Source organism: Neolamprologus brichardi, chromosome 18 (assembly GCF_056152115.1).
Source record: "Neolamprologus brichardi isolate AB-2024 chromosome 18, ASM5615211v1, whole genome shotgun sequence".
In the NCBI taxonomy this organism is placed as follows: domain Eukaryota; kingdom Metazoa; phylum Chordata; class Actinopteri; order Cichliformes; family Cichlidae; genus Neolamprologus; species Neolamprologus brichardi.
This window is the reverse complement of record NC_142121.1, coordinates 7,072,708-7,093,892: the sequence shown is the minus strand read 5'-3', so window position 1 is coordinate 7,093,892 and position 21,185 is coordinate 7,072,708. Positions and strand designations below refer to the sequence as shown.

Below are 21,185 nucleotides of genomic sequence, written 5' to 3'. Positions count from 1 at the left end.
CAAGTCTAACTTAAGTTTCACACTGTTTTTTGTTAGAAAAATAATCAAATTGTGATTTAAATTTACACAAAATGTCAGAAATCTGCACTGTCATGAACAAAAACTGAAACCTAATTTTTCACAATTTGTTGGGTTTACCCTCTGAGGTCCAAAATATAACTGGACACTTTGGACTCCTTTTCATTTTACATTTGTATTTCACCTTTAAATTGTTTCATTTAATTTTTTTTTCCTGGCCTTGTTTGGTATCATTCTTTTCAGCACAACCTCATGTGTCTGAATTTGGTTGTTTTTTCATTGACATATTGATTAACTGATCTGAAATAACACAAAAACATAAAATCCTAGTAGTAATTTACTGTAAAAACCCTAGACATTTTTATTAAATTATTTTATAACTTGAAATGCAAAACTTTTGCGAGATCTCGCAAAGGTAACTCAGGATCTCGCAAAAGTTGAATTCCAACAATGGCGGCAGCTACTTAGTTGTAATATTACTCTTTCTGGGTCACAAAATTAACTTTCAAGATATTTTGAGGTGTGAATGTAGCTGTGTAAACGTCAAATATCTGCTCGGTTTACAAGACATCACATATTTGCAAAAGTGCTCCGACGTTTTCGGAGGCGTCTGACACCCACCATCTCGAAGCTAACGGGAGGTCGAGACCTACTTTAGCCGGGGGGGAACACCGCTCTCCCGGCACATCGTGCCTCGACCTCCCAGTCAGCTTCGAGCTGGCGGCCTCCGAATGCGGCTAAAGCTTTTGCGAGATCTCGCAAAAGTTTATCTTAATTTTTTTTCTTCCATGAGCCCTACGGGCTCTGTAAAATATAAATGGGACATTTTGCAAATTTATGTACAAATTTTTTAAACATATACAACTATTATTCTAAAAATGAAGGCCTGAAACCAGGAGGTTTATCACGCCTTCTGTCTTCCACCAAGGAGACAGCGTTTACATTGCAGTCTGCCTTTGTGACTTTCATTAGTGCCCTCACTGACACAAAAAACAAAACAATGACTACACAACAGACTAACTACATAAGACAACACAACACACTAACTATACACTCCACGCTGAACGTCACAAATCTCCCACATCTCAAAACGCCCTCTCTTTCTCTCACTCGCTCGCTCTGTCTCTCTGACCTCACTCCCAAAACTTTCCCCTCTCCCTAAAAAACACAAATGCAACATGTTGACTACATTTTTCCACCAATAGGAAAGACGTGTTTTTTTTTCTTTCTTTACTATTTTTGTGCCGTCCTTAGAAAATACTTTAAAAACAAAAAACAAAACGTGATGATAGCAAAAAGCATGTCTTTTATATATATATATATATATATATATATATATAAACACCACCCAGCACGCCCGTGTTATATATCCTTCAAGCTCGGGTCCTCTACCAGAGGCCTGGGAGCTTGAGGGTCCTGCGCAGTATCTTAGCTGTTCCCAGGACTGCGCTCTTCTGGACAGAGATCTCCGATGTTATTCCCGGGATCTGCTGGAGCCACTCGCCTAGCTTGGGAGTCACCGCACCTAGTGCTCCGATTACCACGGGGACCACCGATACCTTCACCCTCCACATCCTCTCGAGCTCTTCTCTGAGCCCTTGGTATTTCTCCAGCTTCTCGTGTTCCTTCTTCCTGATATTGCTGTCATTCGGTACATCGATCACTACGGCCGTCTTCTTCTGTTTGTCTACCACCACTATGTCCGGTTGGTTAGCCACCACCATTTTGTCCGTCTGTATCTGGAAGTCCCACAGGATCTTAGCTCGGTCATTCTCCACCACCCTTGGGGGCATTTCCCATTTTGACCTCGGGACTTCCAGGTTATACTCGGCACAGATGTTCCTGTACACCAGGCGTGTCCAAACTCCGGTCCATTTTTAATTGGCCCGCAAGTAATTTTATAAATAGAATCGAATATGGCCCGCACTTCAACTTTTGCTTGAGTGTATTGCACTTCTTAGTTTTAACACCAGGGGGAGCTACTGTTGATCGAGACAGTTGCTCCACCAAAAAGGACAATCACAGAAGAAATTTAGCCCAAGTTAGTTACTAAACATGGCAGAACCAAAGAAGCGAAAGGTAGAAAGTGAATGCAGAAAATTTCAGACATGGTGGGAGAGTGAATATTTCTTCAAAGAATTCAAGGGGAAGTGTGTCTGTTTGATCTGCACTGAAATTATGGCAGTTATGAAAGAGTATAATGTACGACGTCATTATGAAACCCAACATCAGGCCTCCTACACTGGTGCTGAGCGAGAGCAGAAATTAAAGCAAAGGGTAGCTCTCCTGCAGGGTCAGCAACAGTAATTTTTTCATGCTCAAAAGGTCCAGGAAAAGGCTACAATAGCCAGCTATGCCAACTCATCGCAAGACATGGCAAGCCTTTTTCAGATGGAGACCTCATAAAACACGGCCTCGTTAAAGTCACCGAAATAATGCGCCCGTCAACAACGTCAGCATGTCCAGAAATCCAGTTGTTGAAGACTTGTCAGCCAACATTAAACTGCAAGTGTCTGATAAAGCTGTGCTTTTGATTTTTACTCCATCGCATGCGATGAGAGCACTGATGCCACAGACACCACACAGCTGCTATTTTTTTGCGGGGAGTGAACGAGAGCACGAGCGCTTTAGGTGAGTAAAAAATATATTCCACAGTACCCGTGTGTTAATGTGCAGGTACATATGCTTCAAATATCAATAATGCGCATCAATTCTGTCACTATCCTGCTTTTGCACACCACTGTCTTATATGCGCTTTTCTTGTTAACACACAGAGTACACACCGCTGTGCACAGAGCACGCACACGCAAAGTCAGCTGATCTCATCTGATGCAGATTTGCTCCTTGATCAAGTGACATTTGTCTGGATTTTTGGCACGAGTGGCGATCAGCACCGCGGCTGGATGTCCCAATTTACATACCCAGCGCAGCTGATACTCACCAGAATAATTTACTAAAATTATATGCACTCCTGTTATTAAGTCCAGTTCAGTCTGTTAATGTTGATAACGGTTTCAAACGAACGTTAATAGGTGTGTTGCTAAGCCCAATAACTTAAATAACAAACTTGAAATTTACCTGTCCCATTTTCCCCTTTATTGTTTTTTTCTCTTTACTGTAAATCTTCTGTCTAAGAAGAAATCTGAGGCTGCTGTTCTGAGAATGAGCGACCAAAGCTTTTTCTGAATAAATCAATAAAGATCCATTTATATAAAAGCTGTGATGAAGGCAGTTTTGTCTTTAATTATATTCAACAATATAACATATTCGACCACTTTTAAGTGATTTTTCTAATTTTAATACACTAAAGTTAAGGTTATATACCTAATTTCTAGTAAGTGGCCCAGCCCCTCCTATATTTTTATGTATGTGGCCCTCAGTGAAAAAAGTTTGGACACCCCTGCTGTACACTATGCCGGCCACTTGGTTATGGCGTTCCATGTATGCCTTGCCTGCTAGCATCTTGCACCCTGCTGTTATGTGCTGGATTGTCTCTGGGGCATCTTTACACAGCCTGCACCTGGGGTCTTGCCTGGTGTGATAGACCCCAGCCTCTATGGATCTTGTACTCAGAGCTTGTTCTTGTGCTGCCATGATTAGTGCCTCTGTGCTATCTTTCAGTCCAGCTTTGTCCAGCCACTGGTAGGATTTCTGGATATCAGCCACCTCCTCTATCCGCCGGTGGTACATACCGTGCAGGGGTCTGTCCTTCCATGATGGTTTCTCGTCTCCCTCCTCTTTCTTGGGTTTCTGCTGCCTGAGGTATTCACTGAGCACGCTGTCAGTTGGGGCCATCTTCGTGATGTATCCTTGGATGTTCGTTGTCTCATCCTGGACTGTGGTGCTGACACTCACCAGTCCCCGACCCCCTTCCTTCCGCTTAGCATACAGCCTCAGGGTGCTGGACTTGGGGTGAAACCCTCCATGCATGGTAAGGAGCTTTCTTGTCTTTATGTCAGTGGCTTCTATCTCCTCCTTTGGCCAGCCTATTACCCCAGCAGGGTACCTGATCACGGGCTGGGCGTACGTGTTGATGGCCCGGATCTTGTTCTTACCATTCAACTGACTCCTCAGGACTTGTCTGACCCTCTGCAGGTACTTGGTGGTTGCAGCTTTTCTAGCGGCCTCTTCATGGTTCCCATTCGCCTGCGGGATCCCCAGGTACTTGTAACTGTCCTCTATGTCTGCAATGTTGCCTTCTGGTAGTTCAATCCCCTCAGTTCTGACTACCTTCCCTCTCTTTGTTACCATCCGACTACACTTCTCCAGTCCGAACGACATTCCAATGTCATTGCTGTATATCCTGGTAGTGTGGATCAGTGAATCGATGTCTCGTTCACTCTTGGCATACAGCTTGATGTCATCCATGTACAGGAGGTGGCTGACAACTGCTCCGTTCCGTAGTCGGTATCCGTAGCCAGTCTTGTTAATCTCACTGAGGGGGTTCAGGCCTATGCAGAACAGCAGTGGGGACAGAGCATCTCCTTGGTAGATCCCGCACTTGATGGTGACTTGTGCTATGGGCTTGGAGTTGGCCTCTAGTGTTGTACGCCACATCCCCATTGAGTTCCTGATGAAGGCTCTTAGGGTCCCATTGATCTTGTACAATTCTAGGCATTCCAGTATCCAGCTGTGGGGCATTGAGTCATAGGCCTTCTTGTAATCAATCCAGGCAGTGCACAGGTTGGTTAGTCTGGTCTTGCAGTCTCGGCTGACTGTTCTGTCTACCAGTAGCTGGTGTTTTGCGCCTCTGGTATTCTTGCCAATTCCTTTCTGTGTCCCGCTCATGTATTGACCCATGTGCCTGTTCATCTTAGCCGATATGATGCCTGACAGGAGCTTCCATGTAGTACTGAGACAGGTTATTGGTCGGTAGTTGGAGGGGACTGGTCCCTTCTTGGGGTCCTTGGGGATCAGGACCGTCCGACCTTCGGTTAGCCATTCCGGGTGTCCCTCGTTAACTAGCAGCTGGTTCATTTGTGCTGCCAGACGCTCGTGGAGTGCAGTCAGCTTCTTTAGCCAGTAGGCGTGAACCATGTCGGGCCCTGGTGCTGTCCAACTCTTCATACTGGAAACCCTTTCTTGGATATCTGCCACTGTGATGGTTACTGGACCCTGTTCAGGGAGGTCGCTATGGTCTGCCCTCAGATCCACTAGTCACTGAGCATTGCCGTTATGGGTTGTGTCCTTCTCCCATATGCTCTTCCAGTTTTGCTCCGTCCGAGCAGCAAGGCTGGTGAGAACAGCATTATTATTACATCTTATTATTGTTCCCTTGCCACTGAGAGTACACCTTTGCTGGTTCTGTGGAGAACAGCTTGTTTATTCTCCTGCCTTCTATCTCTCTGGTGTACCTCCTCAAGCGGCTGGCCAAGGCTGTGAGTCTTTGCTTGGCAGTTTCCAAGGCCTCAGGTATGGTATGGTATCTTATGCACCTTCTTTGTCGCAGCTTTCTGCAACTCCGTTAGTTGGCTAACCTCCCTCCGTGCTACTTTGATCTTGCCCTCTAGCCTCCTTCTCCCCTCTCTGCCCCTTGTGGCTGTTCAACTTGTAGCCAAGCATCTCACTGATCACTGCTGCCGTATTGTAGATCAGATTGTTAGTGTCGGTAATCGTGGCTGTAGGTATCGTCTGTAGTGCTGCATTAACATCATCTAGCAGACCTTCTGAGGGTACTTCACGTAATCTTGGTAACCGGCTTCGGGGGATCCAGGTTTCAAGCTTGGCCATGTACCCAATCTCGGGTGGGGGTGATGATATCTCATATATATGTATGTATATATGTATGTATGTATATATACATACATACATATATATATATATATATACACACATATATATGTATATATATATATATATATCTATATATATATTTATATATATATAGAGAGAGAGAGATATGTGTGTGTGTGTGTGTGTGTGTGTGTGTGTATTTAACACTTAACATGTAATATATTTAGTTTTAAATTCAGTGTTAACTGTATCTAGGCTCAAAGTGTTAATCCTATCTTGTTTTAATAAAGAACACTGTCATATGTGTAACCCACCTAAAATTTGCCTCATGAAAATGAACTGCTGTTACCAAAGAATGTCAGTAGGTGGCACTATGAGATTGTTTAGTGTTTGTGAACTTGAGTTGAGAACTATAGAGAAGGAGAATAGCCTAAGGCTACGTATGCTGGTCGGAGCTACTCACCGAGTTTTTCTTTAATCCTTGTTCAAGAAAAAGGTTATGTGTGAAGACACAAATTGGATTTTACTTTTCCGCTTGTTGGGAAACGCTGAGACTTTTTGTTGATGCCGATGTACCTCTGTTTTTGTGTTTTTTGTTCATTTCCGGTGAGTTGACTAACTGCGCTAGCATAGCAAGCTAATCGTTAGCTAATCATTAGCTTAGTATAATGTAAATTTCATATGTTCCTTTTAAGTGCTGTATTATCTTTTTATTTCTTCACTTGTTAATGTTTTAAACCAATCGGAAATATTTCTTTGGAAGCTAGTAGGTAAGTTTTATTTATTGTAATGAGATGATAAATATGAGCAGTCTTTGGCTAAATAGTACTGCGACCACATTTTGCACTTTCCTTGTGCATCAGTAATGTACATTCTCTCAATTCACTGGATTGATGTGACTGCTGTTCACAAAATATAGATTTGAGTTAAATTTGTACGATGTGGAAATTGTTTTAAGGTTTTCTGATTAATTTTATTATTGATTGCATTAAGTCGTTATATACAAAGAGTGAGAGGCATTTGGTCACTAGTGTTGATTAAGTTGTTATATGATATTCATGTAAAATATGTTCACTGCCCTGTGCAAGTTGGTTTTTTTGTTGGAGTCTTAAGTTGCGAGCCAGGGTTCCGGATCCACAGCTGCGATGCAGGAAAGATTTCCAGCCTACTTAGAAGTGACAACTGCGTTACTTCTTGACAGATAAGCTTTTGAGATCTCAGAACAATACACTACCCGTGTAGTACTACTAACATTAACACTATACACACACACTCACACACCTGAACAGAAAAGACTGAAAAGAACTCTGAACACTGAACTCTGAACTCTAAAACTGAATACACAGACTGACAAATATGGACTGTTGGAACTGTTGTGAACTGTTGGATGACTGTTTTTTTTTTTTGTTTTGAATAAATGTTGACTGTTCTTTTAGCCGTGTGTCATTCGCTCCTTAGTTGATTCCTAGAGACCATAAGCCTAAGATCCTAACTTTCTCTACATTCAGTAGTGGTAAAGTATCGTGTATTACATATGCAAAACTAGGGTGGCAAGAGATCATTTTAGGGTAGCACATGCCACCCCATAATACCCCTCTAGATCTGCTCCTGCCTGGTGCTGAGCTCCAGATTTTCCAGAGAGAACGGAAAAGCAGGAAGACAGGCAGGTAGGAGCAGAGCGATGACTGAATCCAGAGAGACGCTTGTAGGAGGAGAGTGTAAACTTTGTAGCAGTGACCAGAGTCCAGAGATTACTGAGGAGTTTGGAGTGAACCAAGAGTTAAACGCTCTACAAAATGCCTTATTTAGAAGAGTTAGTGAAACAAATTGATCTTATCCTGTCCTGTGTTACAAAATATAAAACCTCTTTAATCCACAAGGGTGTAACCATGGTTATCCTTGCATCTGTGCATTGTCATTTTGTACAATCCAGCTAACGCTTCCAAGTTTGTGTGTTTTTGTTTTTTCCTTCTAACCAGATTCAGCTTTTTACACAATTTTCTCAGTGTCCTTATACCACCATGCTGTGTCTATGTGCTGAAAGAAAATGATTTCCCTTTAACTTAAATCAATCAAGAAGTACGCTTTCATTAACTCATTAACACAAGACATTTTGTAGAAGCAAAGTTAAAAATTAACAAGGTTAGGTAGGTCAAAGTTCTTTACTACATACTGTAAATGAAACAGAACACACCCTGGAACTCATAAAATAAGCATTTTATGACTTCTTGGAGCCTCCCTTCACAGATGTGTCTGTATCAGGATGGGTCTAAACAACATGGTGTAAATGCAGTTGCTGGTGAGCCTCATTTCCTGTAGGAGGTGAAAAAGAGCAGAGATCTGTTTCCCTTCAGAGCACAGAGGTTGTTTCTGTTCAGAGGAAGTGAAACTGTCTGACAGTCATTGAGAGACGGTGAAACGGCACAGCACATGAATCAAATGGATCAAACAAAATTCTGCTGTTCAGTCTGTTTGGATCTACTGAAGGATCCGGTGGCTATTCCCTGTGGACACAGCTACTGCATGAACTGTATTAAAAGCTTCTGGGATGAAGAGGAAAAGAAGAAAATCTACAGCTGCCCTCAGTGCAGACAGACTTTCACAGCGAGGCCTGTCCTGGAGAAAAACACCATGTTAGCAGATTTAGTGGAGGAGCTGAAGAAGACTGGACTCCAAGCTGCTCCTGCTGATCACTGCTATGCTGGACCTGAAGATGTGGCCTGTGATGTCTGCACTGGAAGAAAAATGAAAGCATTCAAGTCCTGTTTAGTCTGTCTGGCATCTTACTGTGAGAAACACCTTCAGACTCATTATGATTCACCTACATTAAAGAAACACAAGCTGGTGGAGCCCTCCAAGAAGCTCCAGGTGAACATCTGCTCTCGTCATGATGAGGTGATGAAGATGTTCTGCCGTACTGATCAGCAGAGTATCTGTTATCTCTGCTCTGTGGATGAACATAAAGGCCACGACACAGTCTCAGCTGCAGCAGAAAGGACTGAGAGGCAGAGAGAGCTGGAGGTGAGTCGACAAAACATCCAGCAGAGAATCCAGGACAGAGAGAAAGATGTGAAGCTGCTTCAACAGGAGGTGGAGGCCATCAATCAGTCTGCTGATCAAACAGTGGAGCACAGTGAGAAGATCTTCACTGAGCTGATCCATCTCATCCAGAAAAGAAGCTCTGATGTGAAGCAGCAGATCAGATCCCAGCAGGAAACTGAAGTGAGTCGAGTCAAAGAGCTTCAGGAGAAGCTGGAGCAGGAGATCACTGAGCTGAAGAGGAAAGATGCTGAGCTGAAGCAGCTCTCACACACAGAGGATCACATCCAGTTTCTACACAACTACCCCTCACTGTCAGCACTCAGTGAGTCTACAGACTCATCCAGCATCAATATCTGTCCTCTGAGCTACTTTGAGGATGTGACAGCAGCTGTGTCAGAGGTCAGAGATAAACTACAGGACATTCTGAGAGAGGAATGGACAAACATCTCACTGACAGTCACTGAAGTGGATGTTTCACTGTCAGATCCACCAGAGCCAAAGACCAGAGCTGGATTCTTAAAATATTCATGTGAAATCACACTGGATCCAAACACAGCAAACAATGAGCTGTTATTATCAGAGGGGAACAGAAAAGCAACAGAAGTGAAACAACAACAGTCTTATTCTGATCATCCAGACAGATTCACTAACAGGTTGCAGGTCCTGAGTAGAGAGAGTCTGACTGGACGTTGTTACTGGGAGGTGGAGTGGAGAGGGGAAGGAGTTCGTGTAGCAGTCGCATACAAGAATATCAGCAGAAAAGGTATTCAATGTGTGTTTGGATATAATGACAAATCTTGGTCATTATATTGTGACAACAACAGTTATACATTTTGGTACAACAACATTGAAACTCCTGTCTCAGGTCCTCGTTCCTCCAGAGTAGGAGTGTACCTGGATCACAGAGCAGGTATTTTGTCCTTCTACAGCGTCTCTGAAACCATGACTCTCCTCCACAGAGTCCAGACCACATTCACTCAGCCGCTCTATGCTGGACTGAAGGTTTACTATAATTATGGAGGCACAGCTGAGTTGATTAAAGTGAAATAGACTGAAGTCTTTCATATTGTGGGTTTAAATCTGTATTTTAGTTTCATTTTATTTTCTCTCCATCATTTCTGCACAGAGATCAGCTGTCAGTCAAACATTATGGGTGGTACCTCCACATCTTCTAGTTGTTCTCTTGATGTTTCTGAGTTTTTAAAGGAGATCTTTCCTGTGACTGTTTATGGAGGCTATCACTGCTCATCATCATTTTGATTTACTAAAATATTTCTCCACATGAAAATGTAAACTTCTCTATCCTCTAAATGTTTCTGGAATATTTGTATTGAAAAATGTCCACATTTCTCTTTATGAGTATGGCAGACCATGTGTGTGTGTTTGTGTTTGTTTTTGTCAAAACCATCAAACAAATGAGGAAAAACTGTGATTTTAATGAATGAATTCATATATTGTGTTGATGTTTTATTGTGTGAATAAACTGGAAGGTTTGACTATAAATCAAACTTTGAACAAAGTCTTTTCTTCTGTCTTCATTCCAGGATCTCACTCAAATCTGATGCAGAAAATATGAAACTAATCTGAGAGAATAACTGAAGCAGTTTTCCTCCTGAAGCATCACAAAGTTCAGAGTTCATGTTTAGAGCAGAAGATTCAGCAGTCGCTCTGTGACCTTTCAACTTTCTTCACTCAAACAGCTTCATTACAGAGAAACAAGTCACATTTTCTTCATGTTCTTAAGTCCTTTCAGATGTTTGTAATGGTCCTTGAATGCAGCATCAGTGTCACAGGTTGTGACTCCTGTGAACAAACTGACACAGTGTGATATTACACATATTTAAATCTGTCTTTACTGATGATGTTGAAGCTGCTGAAGGCTCAGTGAAGTTTTGTCTTCCTGCAGGTTAACAAGTGAAATCTGAAAGTGATGCACAACACAAGAGGGCGCCGTCATCCTGCTAACAGGGATGTAGAGGAGGTTAAAGCACCTCAGCTCAGTTTGTCCACATGTTTTACATTCTGCCATGTTTTTAGGCTGAATAAAGCCTTTATCATAAAGTGCATTGTGTCATAGATCATTTTGTGTTATAAAAATGATAAGAATTAAGAATTATTATAATATTAATATAGCACCAGGTTCAGTTTCCTTTACATAAAAATTGATGGCAGAATTTTCCTTTAAGGAGCAACTTTTTCCTTTTTTACTTTAAGTACATTTCAATAAGGAGAGATCGTCAGAAAGAATGAAGATGATTTATTGATGAACAGAATGTACAAAGGTGTTTGGTGGTCTGTCTCTCTGCAGAACGGAGCTCCAGCTGTGAAACAGATTAGAGCAGGACCCCCCAGAGCCTAGATGCTGGTGATGGAGATGAAGGTGACTTGAATGAAGCTCGAGTGATGAGAGGTGGAACTGGGCAGGAGGTGCTTTGCACAAAGGCGTCTATGAAGGAGAATGACAGATGCACAGTGAGATTTAAAGTACGCAGCATGAATGGTGATTGGCCTGGAGAAGGCCGGGAGAATGTGATTGGACCAGACCAGTGATGACACAAACAGCTTGACAGTGGAAGTGATAAAGCTTAGATTCAGCCGGCAGCACCTGGACAGATGTGAGACCATAGATCTTTCTTATTGAACTCACACAGAAGCTTTATTTCAGAGCCTGAACTTTTTTCCTCTTAGTTGAGTAACACGAGTATCTGTACTTCTACTTAAATACAGAGCGTCTGCACTTTTGCCACCTCTGCTTTTTGGTAGCTCCAGGAATGAGAACAGAAAAACAAACATTGACAAAAAGTGTAGTGGATTTATGAACTTTACATTTAACAGATCTCACAAAGAAGCTCAACACAACAGTCAGCTGTTACTGTCGGGTATGGAGGATTGAAGACAGCAGGTGACGTTGTAGCAGAAGAGAAGATTCACACTGATGGGCTTCATCCATCAGTGTGAATCTTCTGTTGCCTCGACTGTTGTTAACAGAAAATGCAAATCAAAGTTACTATTCTGTTAAATATGGGAAATGTTACCAACTCTGTAGAGAATAATGGTGAGATGCAGTTGCACATCGTCATCATGAGAACTGATTCCTGAACCGCTCGTCCTGCATCATCTTCAATTATCAAGCTCTGTCAGCATGATCTCCATGATTCCTGGGATGTATTCCTCATAGACCACCCTCAGGTGTTTCTGCAGTGTGTTTAGCTTCTGACTCAATATACACCACAGACCTGAATCAGACCCTTTAGGTTACACACAACAGAGCAGGTCAGTCAGGAATCTTTCTGATTACTTTTTAAATGGCAGCACTGCCACAGAGAAGCTTTTAAAAACCTGAAGAATGCTGCTGAAACTAGAGGGTTTATATATCAATAAGATTAAGATTAATAAAGATTATGGCTCCTTACAGCCATCACATCAAAAGACTTATTTTTGGAGACAATGCCAACCATACCTTAAATTATCTTTAATGATTCTTAATGATAACACACTTACCTAAAACAAAGGTAATGTAAAGCATATCATCAAAGAGTAACTGCCACAGGAAAACATGACTGTCAGTGAAGACATCCATCTGTCTGCTGCTTCTACCATGGCACCATATTCAGCAGAGAAGACCACTTTGGTTTAGTCTCTCTAATTATGCGAGCTGGGACCACATCCTCACTTTAGGTTTGACAGCATTTCTAGTAGATAATGGCAGATGGCTTCAGCATGAACTGAGGCAGCGGTTTGAGGAAGGCCTCACATTATTAAACAACCCACAAACATAAAGCCCTGCTGCTGTCAAACTTTGTCATATAAACAAGTGCAGAGAACTGTGCTGAAATCTGGAGTGACAAAGCAAGGCAGGTACAATTACAAATACAGATATCAGTGTCACAGTAAAAAGCTTCATTTGAACATGAATTTAGTTGTGATGACGAGCTGAGACAAAAAGGTAATCACTTATTCCACTTCCTCACCCAAAGTGGAACCTGCTCCCATCTGGTTCCCCCTCTCCACCTGCTCTAAAACAGAATAAATGTAAAGCACCTGAATCAGCACATGAAACCTAGAGTTGACTTAATGATGCTCACAGAAAAATATGTTTACCTCACAGATGTCTGTGCAGGTTCTCAGTCATCCAGCTCATGGTAGTCTAAGGAGCTGCTTAGGTTTACCTCACATGTGAGATCATGTGCCTTGGAGAGCATCATGGACAGGAAAGTTTCAGGACCATGAGGTGAGCATATTCTGGATGTGCAGAGATCACCTTATGCAAGTAGAGCACAAACCTGCATGTGACTGCTGCCTGATGTTACCTCATCCATAAGTATTAAAGGATGGACATAAACTTCCTGTCAGAAATGACTGAAGGTCCTGTGGGAAGTTTTCATCAATAAGTACAGTATATGTATAGCAGTGGAACAGAAGCTGTTGTGGTCTTCTTGTCCTGAGACATGAATGTTTGTGCACATTTGTAGGCTGAAACTGTGATGAGGAACCTGAGGTGATGGACAACAGAAGTAAATATATATAAATATGAAAACATATTGAAGTAATGTCTTTACCCTGTGCAGCGTGTGGACGCTGTGCACACAATCACCTTATTCACTGTAGTAAACGTGCACCGCTACCTCACGTGACTGACTCTGTCTGACTCTGTCTCCATGGTTACATCGTATATTATTAGCTGTGTAAACAGTTTCCAAAGATACCGCCATAGCTCTCTGCAGCTGTAACACTTTCACGCTTTGCAAATCATTTCACGTTTTTGATAGTTATGAAGACAGAATATGTTTTTAAGGTCATGCTAGGCGGTTGCTATGGTGGTTGCTGTGGACTAGGGTGGACCGCGCGTCCGATTCCTGTTATTAGCTGTCCGCCGTAGGAAGGCTGCGTTCCATTTAGAAGTAGCGACAGTCTGCCGTAACTCGAACTCAAACCCCGCTTTGTTCTTTTATTAAAGGCATTTTAAAGCCGTTCATGACACGCACACACATGAAACACTTTGCCTCACCATGACAACGCAACTTTACTAAAAACTTTAAAGTATCTGATCTAAAATAGAAAAATGAAGCAACCAGAGGTTTAATGATGAAGACTCTGGGTTCTGTAGTTCACGTTTTACAGTCCTGAATGACTCTTTGCACATTCATATAATTTATTGAAGTGGAGTTTAGAATGCACTTTACATTTAGACTGTTGCTGTTTAATATTTATATGTATACTTACTGCATATTAATCATTTAACCATATTTAACACCTGCATATGTGTTTAAAAAAGGCTTTGATTTTGATTTCCATGCCGCCCTAGGAAATTTTCTCTAGATCCGCCCCTGGACCTGTCCTGGACCAGCAACACCAAATCAGTGACAAAAAGAGCTCAGCAGCGACTGCATTTCAAGAGACGACTGAAGAAGGTGCACATCCCCAAACCCATCTTTAACACCTTCTACAGAGGTAACATACAGAGCATCCTAACCCGCTGCATCACAGTCTGGTATGGAAGCTGCCACGCGTCCGACCGCAGAGCCCTCCAGAGGATTGTTTGGACCGCTGAGCGCGTTATTGGCAGCTCTCTACCCAGTCTACAGGATATTTACACCTCACGCTGCATTGGGAAAGCCACTAGCATCATGGCTGACCTGCATCACCCTTCCAACCAGAAGACGACACTGCGTCATCAGGAGCAGGTCGGCAAGATTGTGCAATAGCATTTTCCTCCCAAAGCAGTCCGGCTCCTGAACACCATGCTGCCCTCCTCCTCACTGAGCTCTCTCCTCCACACGCTTCTTGGACTACATAACACTCTCCTCTAACTCCCAATTCTTGCACTACCCTGTATTTCACTGTTCGACTCTGTGTATTGTATTTATTCTGTGTACTATTGTATTTATTTAATCTCATTCTCATTGTTTTCTATTCTTATTCTCTCTGTATTCAAGTACAATACTGTTGTCCTTACTATTAGTTTATCTTATTTCTGTGTAGTTGTATGTATGTTTGAATTTTCCCATTTTATTTTTACAGTTTCCACCTTTGATCCAGGACGACGATATTTCGTCCCACTGTATACTTGAGTGTATGTTGTTGGGTTGACAATAAAACTGTACTTGACTTGAATTAAACGGGTGCATCAATGAATGAGGAAACGCTTGATAGCCCACTCCAGGGCGCAGAGACTATGGGAGAAGATGCAGGACAAGACACAGAGAATTTGGACATTGGCCCATTGCTTTAAGTGACTTTTTTTTTCCAACCGATGCAAACTTGAAAATATAGGATTTTTTTTTTTTTTTTTTTTTTTGGGGGGGGAGGTGTAGAAATGACTGAAAGATTAATAGGCTCTGTTTTGAGTTTTGTTCCAAAAAGAATGACTTCATATAGAAAAAAAATATATCACATATGCAGGACACCTTAAACTAGTTTTTTAATGAAGCAGCGAGGCAGAACAAAATCAGGGCTGTATCAAGACACAGGGACTAAACCCCAATTCAACCAGACCCAGAACTGATCCGGAATTAAAACAGGACTACAAGAGTTCAAAATCAGGACTACTGAGGACTTAACCAAGACAGAACCAGAATCAGAACTAGATGATAGTAGCACTAAAAATCATCATAGACCTGCACTACACTTATTTTTTAATTCTACCAAAGTCCACTATTTAGATTGAGAAAAGTTTCTATAATTATTTCGCCTTGTTGTGCAAACAAGCCTGCAGAACTTAATAAATATAGAATTTGAAAAATAACAAACCTAAAAAGAAACACTAGGTACGACCCATATGGAAAAGATATATATAAATCTTATAAAGTTTGTATCTGTTTTGTGTGAAACTTGTATGAAAAGCATACAAGAGTGAAAACAGATATAAGATCCCTTGAAGAATTATATAATGAAACTTGTATGTTTTGGATTCTTACTAAAACAATATATGAAAGTAATGAGAAAGTGGCCACTTTCATGAGTAAATCATATAAGTTTTTACTATTTCTTTTCCATATGGGGAGATACATGAGTACCTATGATACGGTGATACTTTTGGTAAACAACCATTTGACTAACATGTGTTTCTCACCTGCTCTTGTTCCACCTCTGTTCTGTCCTCATTCTCCTCTCTGTTCCTCTCTCTCCCTCTTTGTGCTGACAATCATCAAATATACAGTTGAAACCAGATATTTACAAACTCTTCAGATAAAAACACTTTTTTAATTGTAACATCAAATCAGACTAAATGTTTATTTTTTTAGATTGATAAATATAAAAAACATATTTGTTAACTTTAAGAGTAAAGAGAGAAACTATCTGTATTTCTTAATTGCAAATGGCACCAAATTGTATTCAAAACTGAGCCACACTTATGGAGCTCCACATTTCTTTTCCTGGTGTTTTGGTTGACATCTCTTGATTTTCCCATTTTAAAGAAACAGGTTCTGTGTTTTGCCTTATATGCATCCACAGGTGTGCCACCAATTTACTCACATGGGCTCTACTAACCAATCAGAAGCTTCTTCAGCTCAGAATGGAATCGTCTGCAGTTTTCTTATTAATTAACAATAAACTTAGTGTACATGTACTCCTAAATTTGATGAAAGTGATAAAAAATAGACAGCTCTGTCTCTCTTTATTCTGACATTTAACTCGTTCAAAATATATTTCAATATTTATTTAACCAAAACAAAATAAGTTTACTCTAAATTGATGTTGTACAGTAAAAAAATGTTCTTGTGTTTTCCATAAAGTGTATGTAAATATCTGGTTTCAACTGTGAATATACTGCTGTGTATTGAAGTTCCTCTTGTTTTGCATAGAAATATACTGAACAACATACAAAGCATAATATATAAAATACTACCAGAGTTTTTTCTTTGAAAGAAGCCCCTTATGTCCATTCTTGTATATCAGTGCATTACTGAAACCGATTTATTTAGCCGTGGAGGGAAACAACTGAAAATATGAAATAAACACACGTAAGCTAAGACTCTAAAGAAACAGCATTGTTGTTGTTCGGCTTTTCATTTCGCCATTTGTTGATTCACTCGAAGAGCAAGCAACGTAATATGGGTCAAGTGATCAGTTTGATATCGATCTTTCGTGATACACCGTCATATTTACATTATTTGTACAGTACGAATGATTTGCTTTGGTACCTGGTCGAACTTCAGTTCTCCTCTGTCTGCCTCGCTGCGTTTCTCCAACAGGCAGCAGCTGCCCCGCCCCCTCGCTCAGTCGCTTAGTGTCTGAGCTCGGATCATACCAATATTAGGGGGGATTTATGCACAGTCGTAAATTCCCACAGTGTGCACTATGTGCTTCGAGTATTGTGTGTAGTTTTTGTTTTATACAGTGTCAGCAAGGCATCTAACTATGAAAAAATTACACTCCAAAAGACCCCGGGCTTCTGAAAAAACAACCCGGGCTTAAGCCCAGTAAACCACACACCCCCCCCCCCCCCCCCCCCCCCGCTCCGCCACTGGTGCCGGAGAGCATTTTTCTTGGGTAATGCTCCCAGATTTTGGTGTTACAGGTGATTGAACAGATTCTCTTCCACTGCCATCTGAATCTGTGTTTGTGTCCTTTGTTGGGGTCCCTGTTCTTTTAATAAAGTTCTGGATGTCTTCCACAGCCACAGAAACCTTATCCTCAATTATTTGATTTTTGTCTTCGTTCTCCACCCAGAGTAAAAGCTTTTGTACAAACTTTTCTACTGCGTCTTCTACGAGGACATAGAGGACTTCAGCAGAAAAGGGCCACTTTGAGCCATGTGCTGGTTGTGGAGTCCTGGAGATGACGGTGTCTGAGAGTGATCTACCCATTAGAGGTTCGGGGATTTAATACAGTCGATCCGTCATAAGTAGATCAAACACTTTACCTATTAACTCCACAGTAAAATCTCTGGTTCCCCCACTATTTCTAAAGTTTTCCGCTGTTTTGTGGATGATGAAGAGTTCTTCTTTCTTTGTTAATTTCTCAAATAACTGATTAACGTCTGATCTAATGGCGTCAAAGTTGACTGGAGAAGAACGTCTGTGACGGAGCAGTGTGTTTCGGGAAGGGGCTCGATGAGCCTCTGTACTCTGGGGACGAGGACCTTCTGGGAATGACCCTGGGAGGCTGAAAACCATACTTTCATCTGAGGCCACGGTGTCACTCTTGGGGAACTTGAAAATGTTTTTTAGAAAAACAAAAAATTTCCTGTTTGCCTTTATTACTTTTCTCTTTTTTCGCAAACATGGAAAAGCGGTGTTTGTGTGCTTTGATTATGATTTGCTTATAACTGCACAACAAAACTGCAGTGAGAAAAGCTTTGGATGTTCAGTTTAGTTATAACGACAGTTAAACAACTAAAATACTCGGTTAAGTAGGTGAGATATAGTTACATTTACTGGATCAGTTTAAGACCAAAATACATTTGAATGAATTACTGACATGGACACTTTGTGAAAAATTACTAAACAGTTCAGACAAAATTTTACTAAAACCTTGAATTAAACTTGAAAGTTTTCATGTCAAGCACATCTTGATGTTTTCATTGAAAATCCACAGTGACTGTGTACACAGGAAAAACTACAAAATAATGTTTGTTTGTTTGTTTTTGTAAACACAGTGGAGCGATCTGCATTTGTTATTGCTAAATTTAAATATTTGTTACTATTTAATGATCATAATCTCATTTGAACATAGGTTTGATTTAGTGGAGTCAGTTGTTCCCATGCATCATTCTGTAAGTGTGAGAATGAACTAAGATTAGAAAATGTCAAAATATAAAGTTTGATTTATTTTTATTCATCACAGCATCCTAAACTTTGCTGAACTTTTTGAAATATAAAATGAACTCACTGAGTGTTGACTGTCACATTTCAAATATCCAAGTAAAGATAAACTATTAAACTTTAACTGGGTCAGACTTGTTACTGCATGTTGTAACCAAACATACCACACCCTGCATCATGTGATTGGCTCTTGGTCGCTCTGTAAGAATATTTCTTTAGCGCCTCCCTTCACAGATGTGTCTGTATCAGGATGGGTCTAAACAACATGGTGTAAATGCAGTTGCTGGTGAGCCTCATTTCCTGTAGGAGGAGAAAAAGAGCAGAGATCTGTTTCCCTTCAGAGCACAGAGGTTGTTTCTGTTCAGAGGAAGTGAAACTGTCTGACAGTCACTGAGAGACGGTGAAACGGCACAGCACATGAATCAAATGGGTCAAACAAAATTCTGCTGTTCAGTCTGTTTGGATCTACTGAAGGATCCGGTGGCTATTCCCTGTGGACACAGCTACTGCATGAACTGTATTAAAAGCTTCTGGGATGAAGAGGAAAAGAAGAAAATCTACAGCTGCCCTCAGTGCAGACAGACTTTCACAGCGAGGCCTGTCCTGGAGAAAAACACCATGTTAGCAGATTTAGGGGAGGAGCTGAAGAAGACTGGACTCCAAGCTGCTCCTGCTGATCACTGCTATGCTGGACCTGAAGATGTGGCCTGTGATGTCTGCACTGGAAGAAAAATGAAAGCCTTCAAGTCCTGTCTGGTGTGTTTGGTCTCTTACTGTGAGAAACACCTTCAGCCTCATTTTATATCCTCCGCATTTGAAACACACAAGCTGGTGGAGCCCTCCAAGAAGCTCCAGGAGAAGATCTGCTCTCGTCATGATGAGGTGATGAAGATGTTCTGCCGTACTGATCAGCAGAGTATCTGTTATCTCTGCTCTGTGGATGAACATAAAGGCCACGACACAGTCTCAGCTGCAGCAGAAAGGACTGAGAGGCAGAGAGAGCTGGAGGTGAGTCGACAAAACATCCAGCAGAGAATCCAGGACAGAGAGAAAGATGTGAAGCTGCTTCAACAGGAGGTGGAGGCCATCAATCAGTCTGCTGATCAAACAGTGGAGCACAGTGAGAAGATCTTCACTGAGCTGATCCATCTCATCCAGAAAAGAAGCTCTGATGTGAAGCAGCAGATCAGATCCCAGCAGGAAACTGAAGTGAGTCGAGTCAAAGAGCTTCAGGAGAAGCTGGAGCAGGAGATCACTGAGCTGAAGAGGAAAGATGCTGAGCTGAAGCAGCTCTCACACACAGAGGATCACATCCAGTTTCTACACAACTACCCCTCACTGTCAGCACTCAGTGAGTCTACAGACTCATCCAGCATCAATATCCGTCCTCTGAGCTACTTTGAGGATGTGACAGCAGCTGTGTCAGAGGTCAGAGATAAACTACAGGACATTCTGAGAGAGGAACGGACAAACATCTCACTGACAGTCACTGAAGTGGATGTTTTACTGTCAGATCCACCAGAGCCAAAGACCAGAGCTGGATTCTTAAAATATTCATGTGAAATCACACTGGATCCAAACACAGCAAACAAACAGCTGTTATTATCAGAGGGGAACAGAAAAGTAACAGAAATGGAAGAACAACAGTCTTATTCTGATCATCCAGACAGATTCACTAACAGGTTGCAGGTCCTGAGTAGAGAGAGTCTGACTGGACGATGTTACTGGGAGGTGGAGTGGAGAGGGGGAGAAGTTGATGTAGCAGTCGCATACAAGAATATCAGCAGAAAAGGAGATGGTAATGAGTGTGTATTTGGACGTAATGACAAATCTTGGTCATTAGATTGTGACAACAACAGTTATACATTTCGGTACAACAAGATCCAAACTCCTGTCTCAGGTCCTCGTTCCTCCAGAGTAGGAGTGTACCTGGATCACAGAGCAGGTATTTTGTCCTTCTACAGCGTCTCTGAAACCATGACTCTCCTCCACAGAGTCCAGACCACATTCACTCAGCCGCTCTATGCTGGACTAACTTTTTGGTTAAATTATGGAGACACTGCTGAGTTGATTAAAGTGAAATAGTCTGAAGTCTTTCATATTGTGGGTTTAAATCTGTATTTTATTTTCATTTTATTTTCTCTCCATCATTTCTGCACAGAGATCAGCTGTCAGTCAAACATTATGGATGGTACCTCACATCTTCTAGTTGTTCTCTTGATGTTTCTGAGTTTTTAAAGGAGATCTTTCCTGTGACTGTTTATGGAGGCTATCACTGCTCATCATCATTTTGATTTACTAAAATATTTCTCCACATGAAAATGTAAACTTCTCTATCCTCTAAATGTTTCTGGAATATTTGTATTGAAAAATGTCGACATTTCTCTTTATGAGTATGGCAGACCATGTGTGTGTGTTTGTGTTTGTTTTTGTCAAAATAATCAAACAAACGAGGAAAAACTGTGATTTTAATGAATGAATTCATATATTGTGTTGATGTTTTATTGTGTGAATAAACTGGAAGGTTTGACTATAAATCAAACTTTGAACAAAGTCTTTTCTTCTGTCTTCATTCCAGGATCTCACTCAAATCTGATGCAGAAAATATGAAACTAATCTGAGAGA

General features: G+C 41.3%; 2 protein-coding genes across 2 annotated transcripts; both read left to right on the top strand.

The window, feature by feature from the left end:
- Positions 1-8,176: 8,176 nt before the first annotated feature.
- LOC148097542 (tripartite motif-containing protein 16-like) lies at positions 8,177-10,207 on the top strand. The gene has a single exon (XM_087832318.1). The coding sequence runs from the start codon at positions 8,182-8,184 to the stop codon at positions 9,841-9,843; it is 1,662 nt and encodes a 553-aa protein (XP_087688444.1). The 5' UTR covers positions 8,177-8,181; the 3' UTR covers positions 9,844-10,207.
- Positions 10,208-18,797: 8,590 nt separating this feature from the next.
- Positions 18,798-20,745, top strand: LOC148097541 (tripartite motif-containing protein 16-like). Its single transcript, XM_087831728.1, has one exon. It carries the CDS (start codon positions 18,978-18,980, stop codon positions 20,643-20,645), a length of 1,668 nt encoding a protein of 555 aa, XP_087687854.1. The 5' UTR covers positions 18,798-18,977; the 3' UTR covers positions 20,646-20,745.
- The last annotated feature ends 440 nt before the right edge of the window (positions 20,746-21,185 follow it).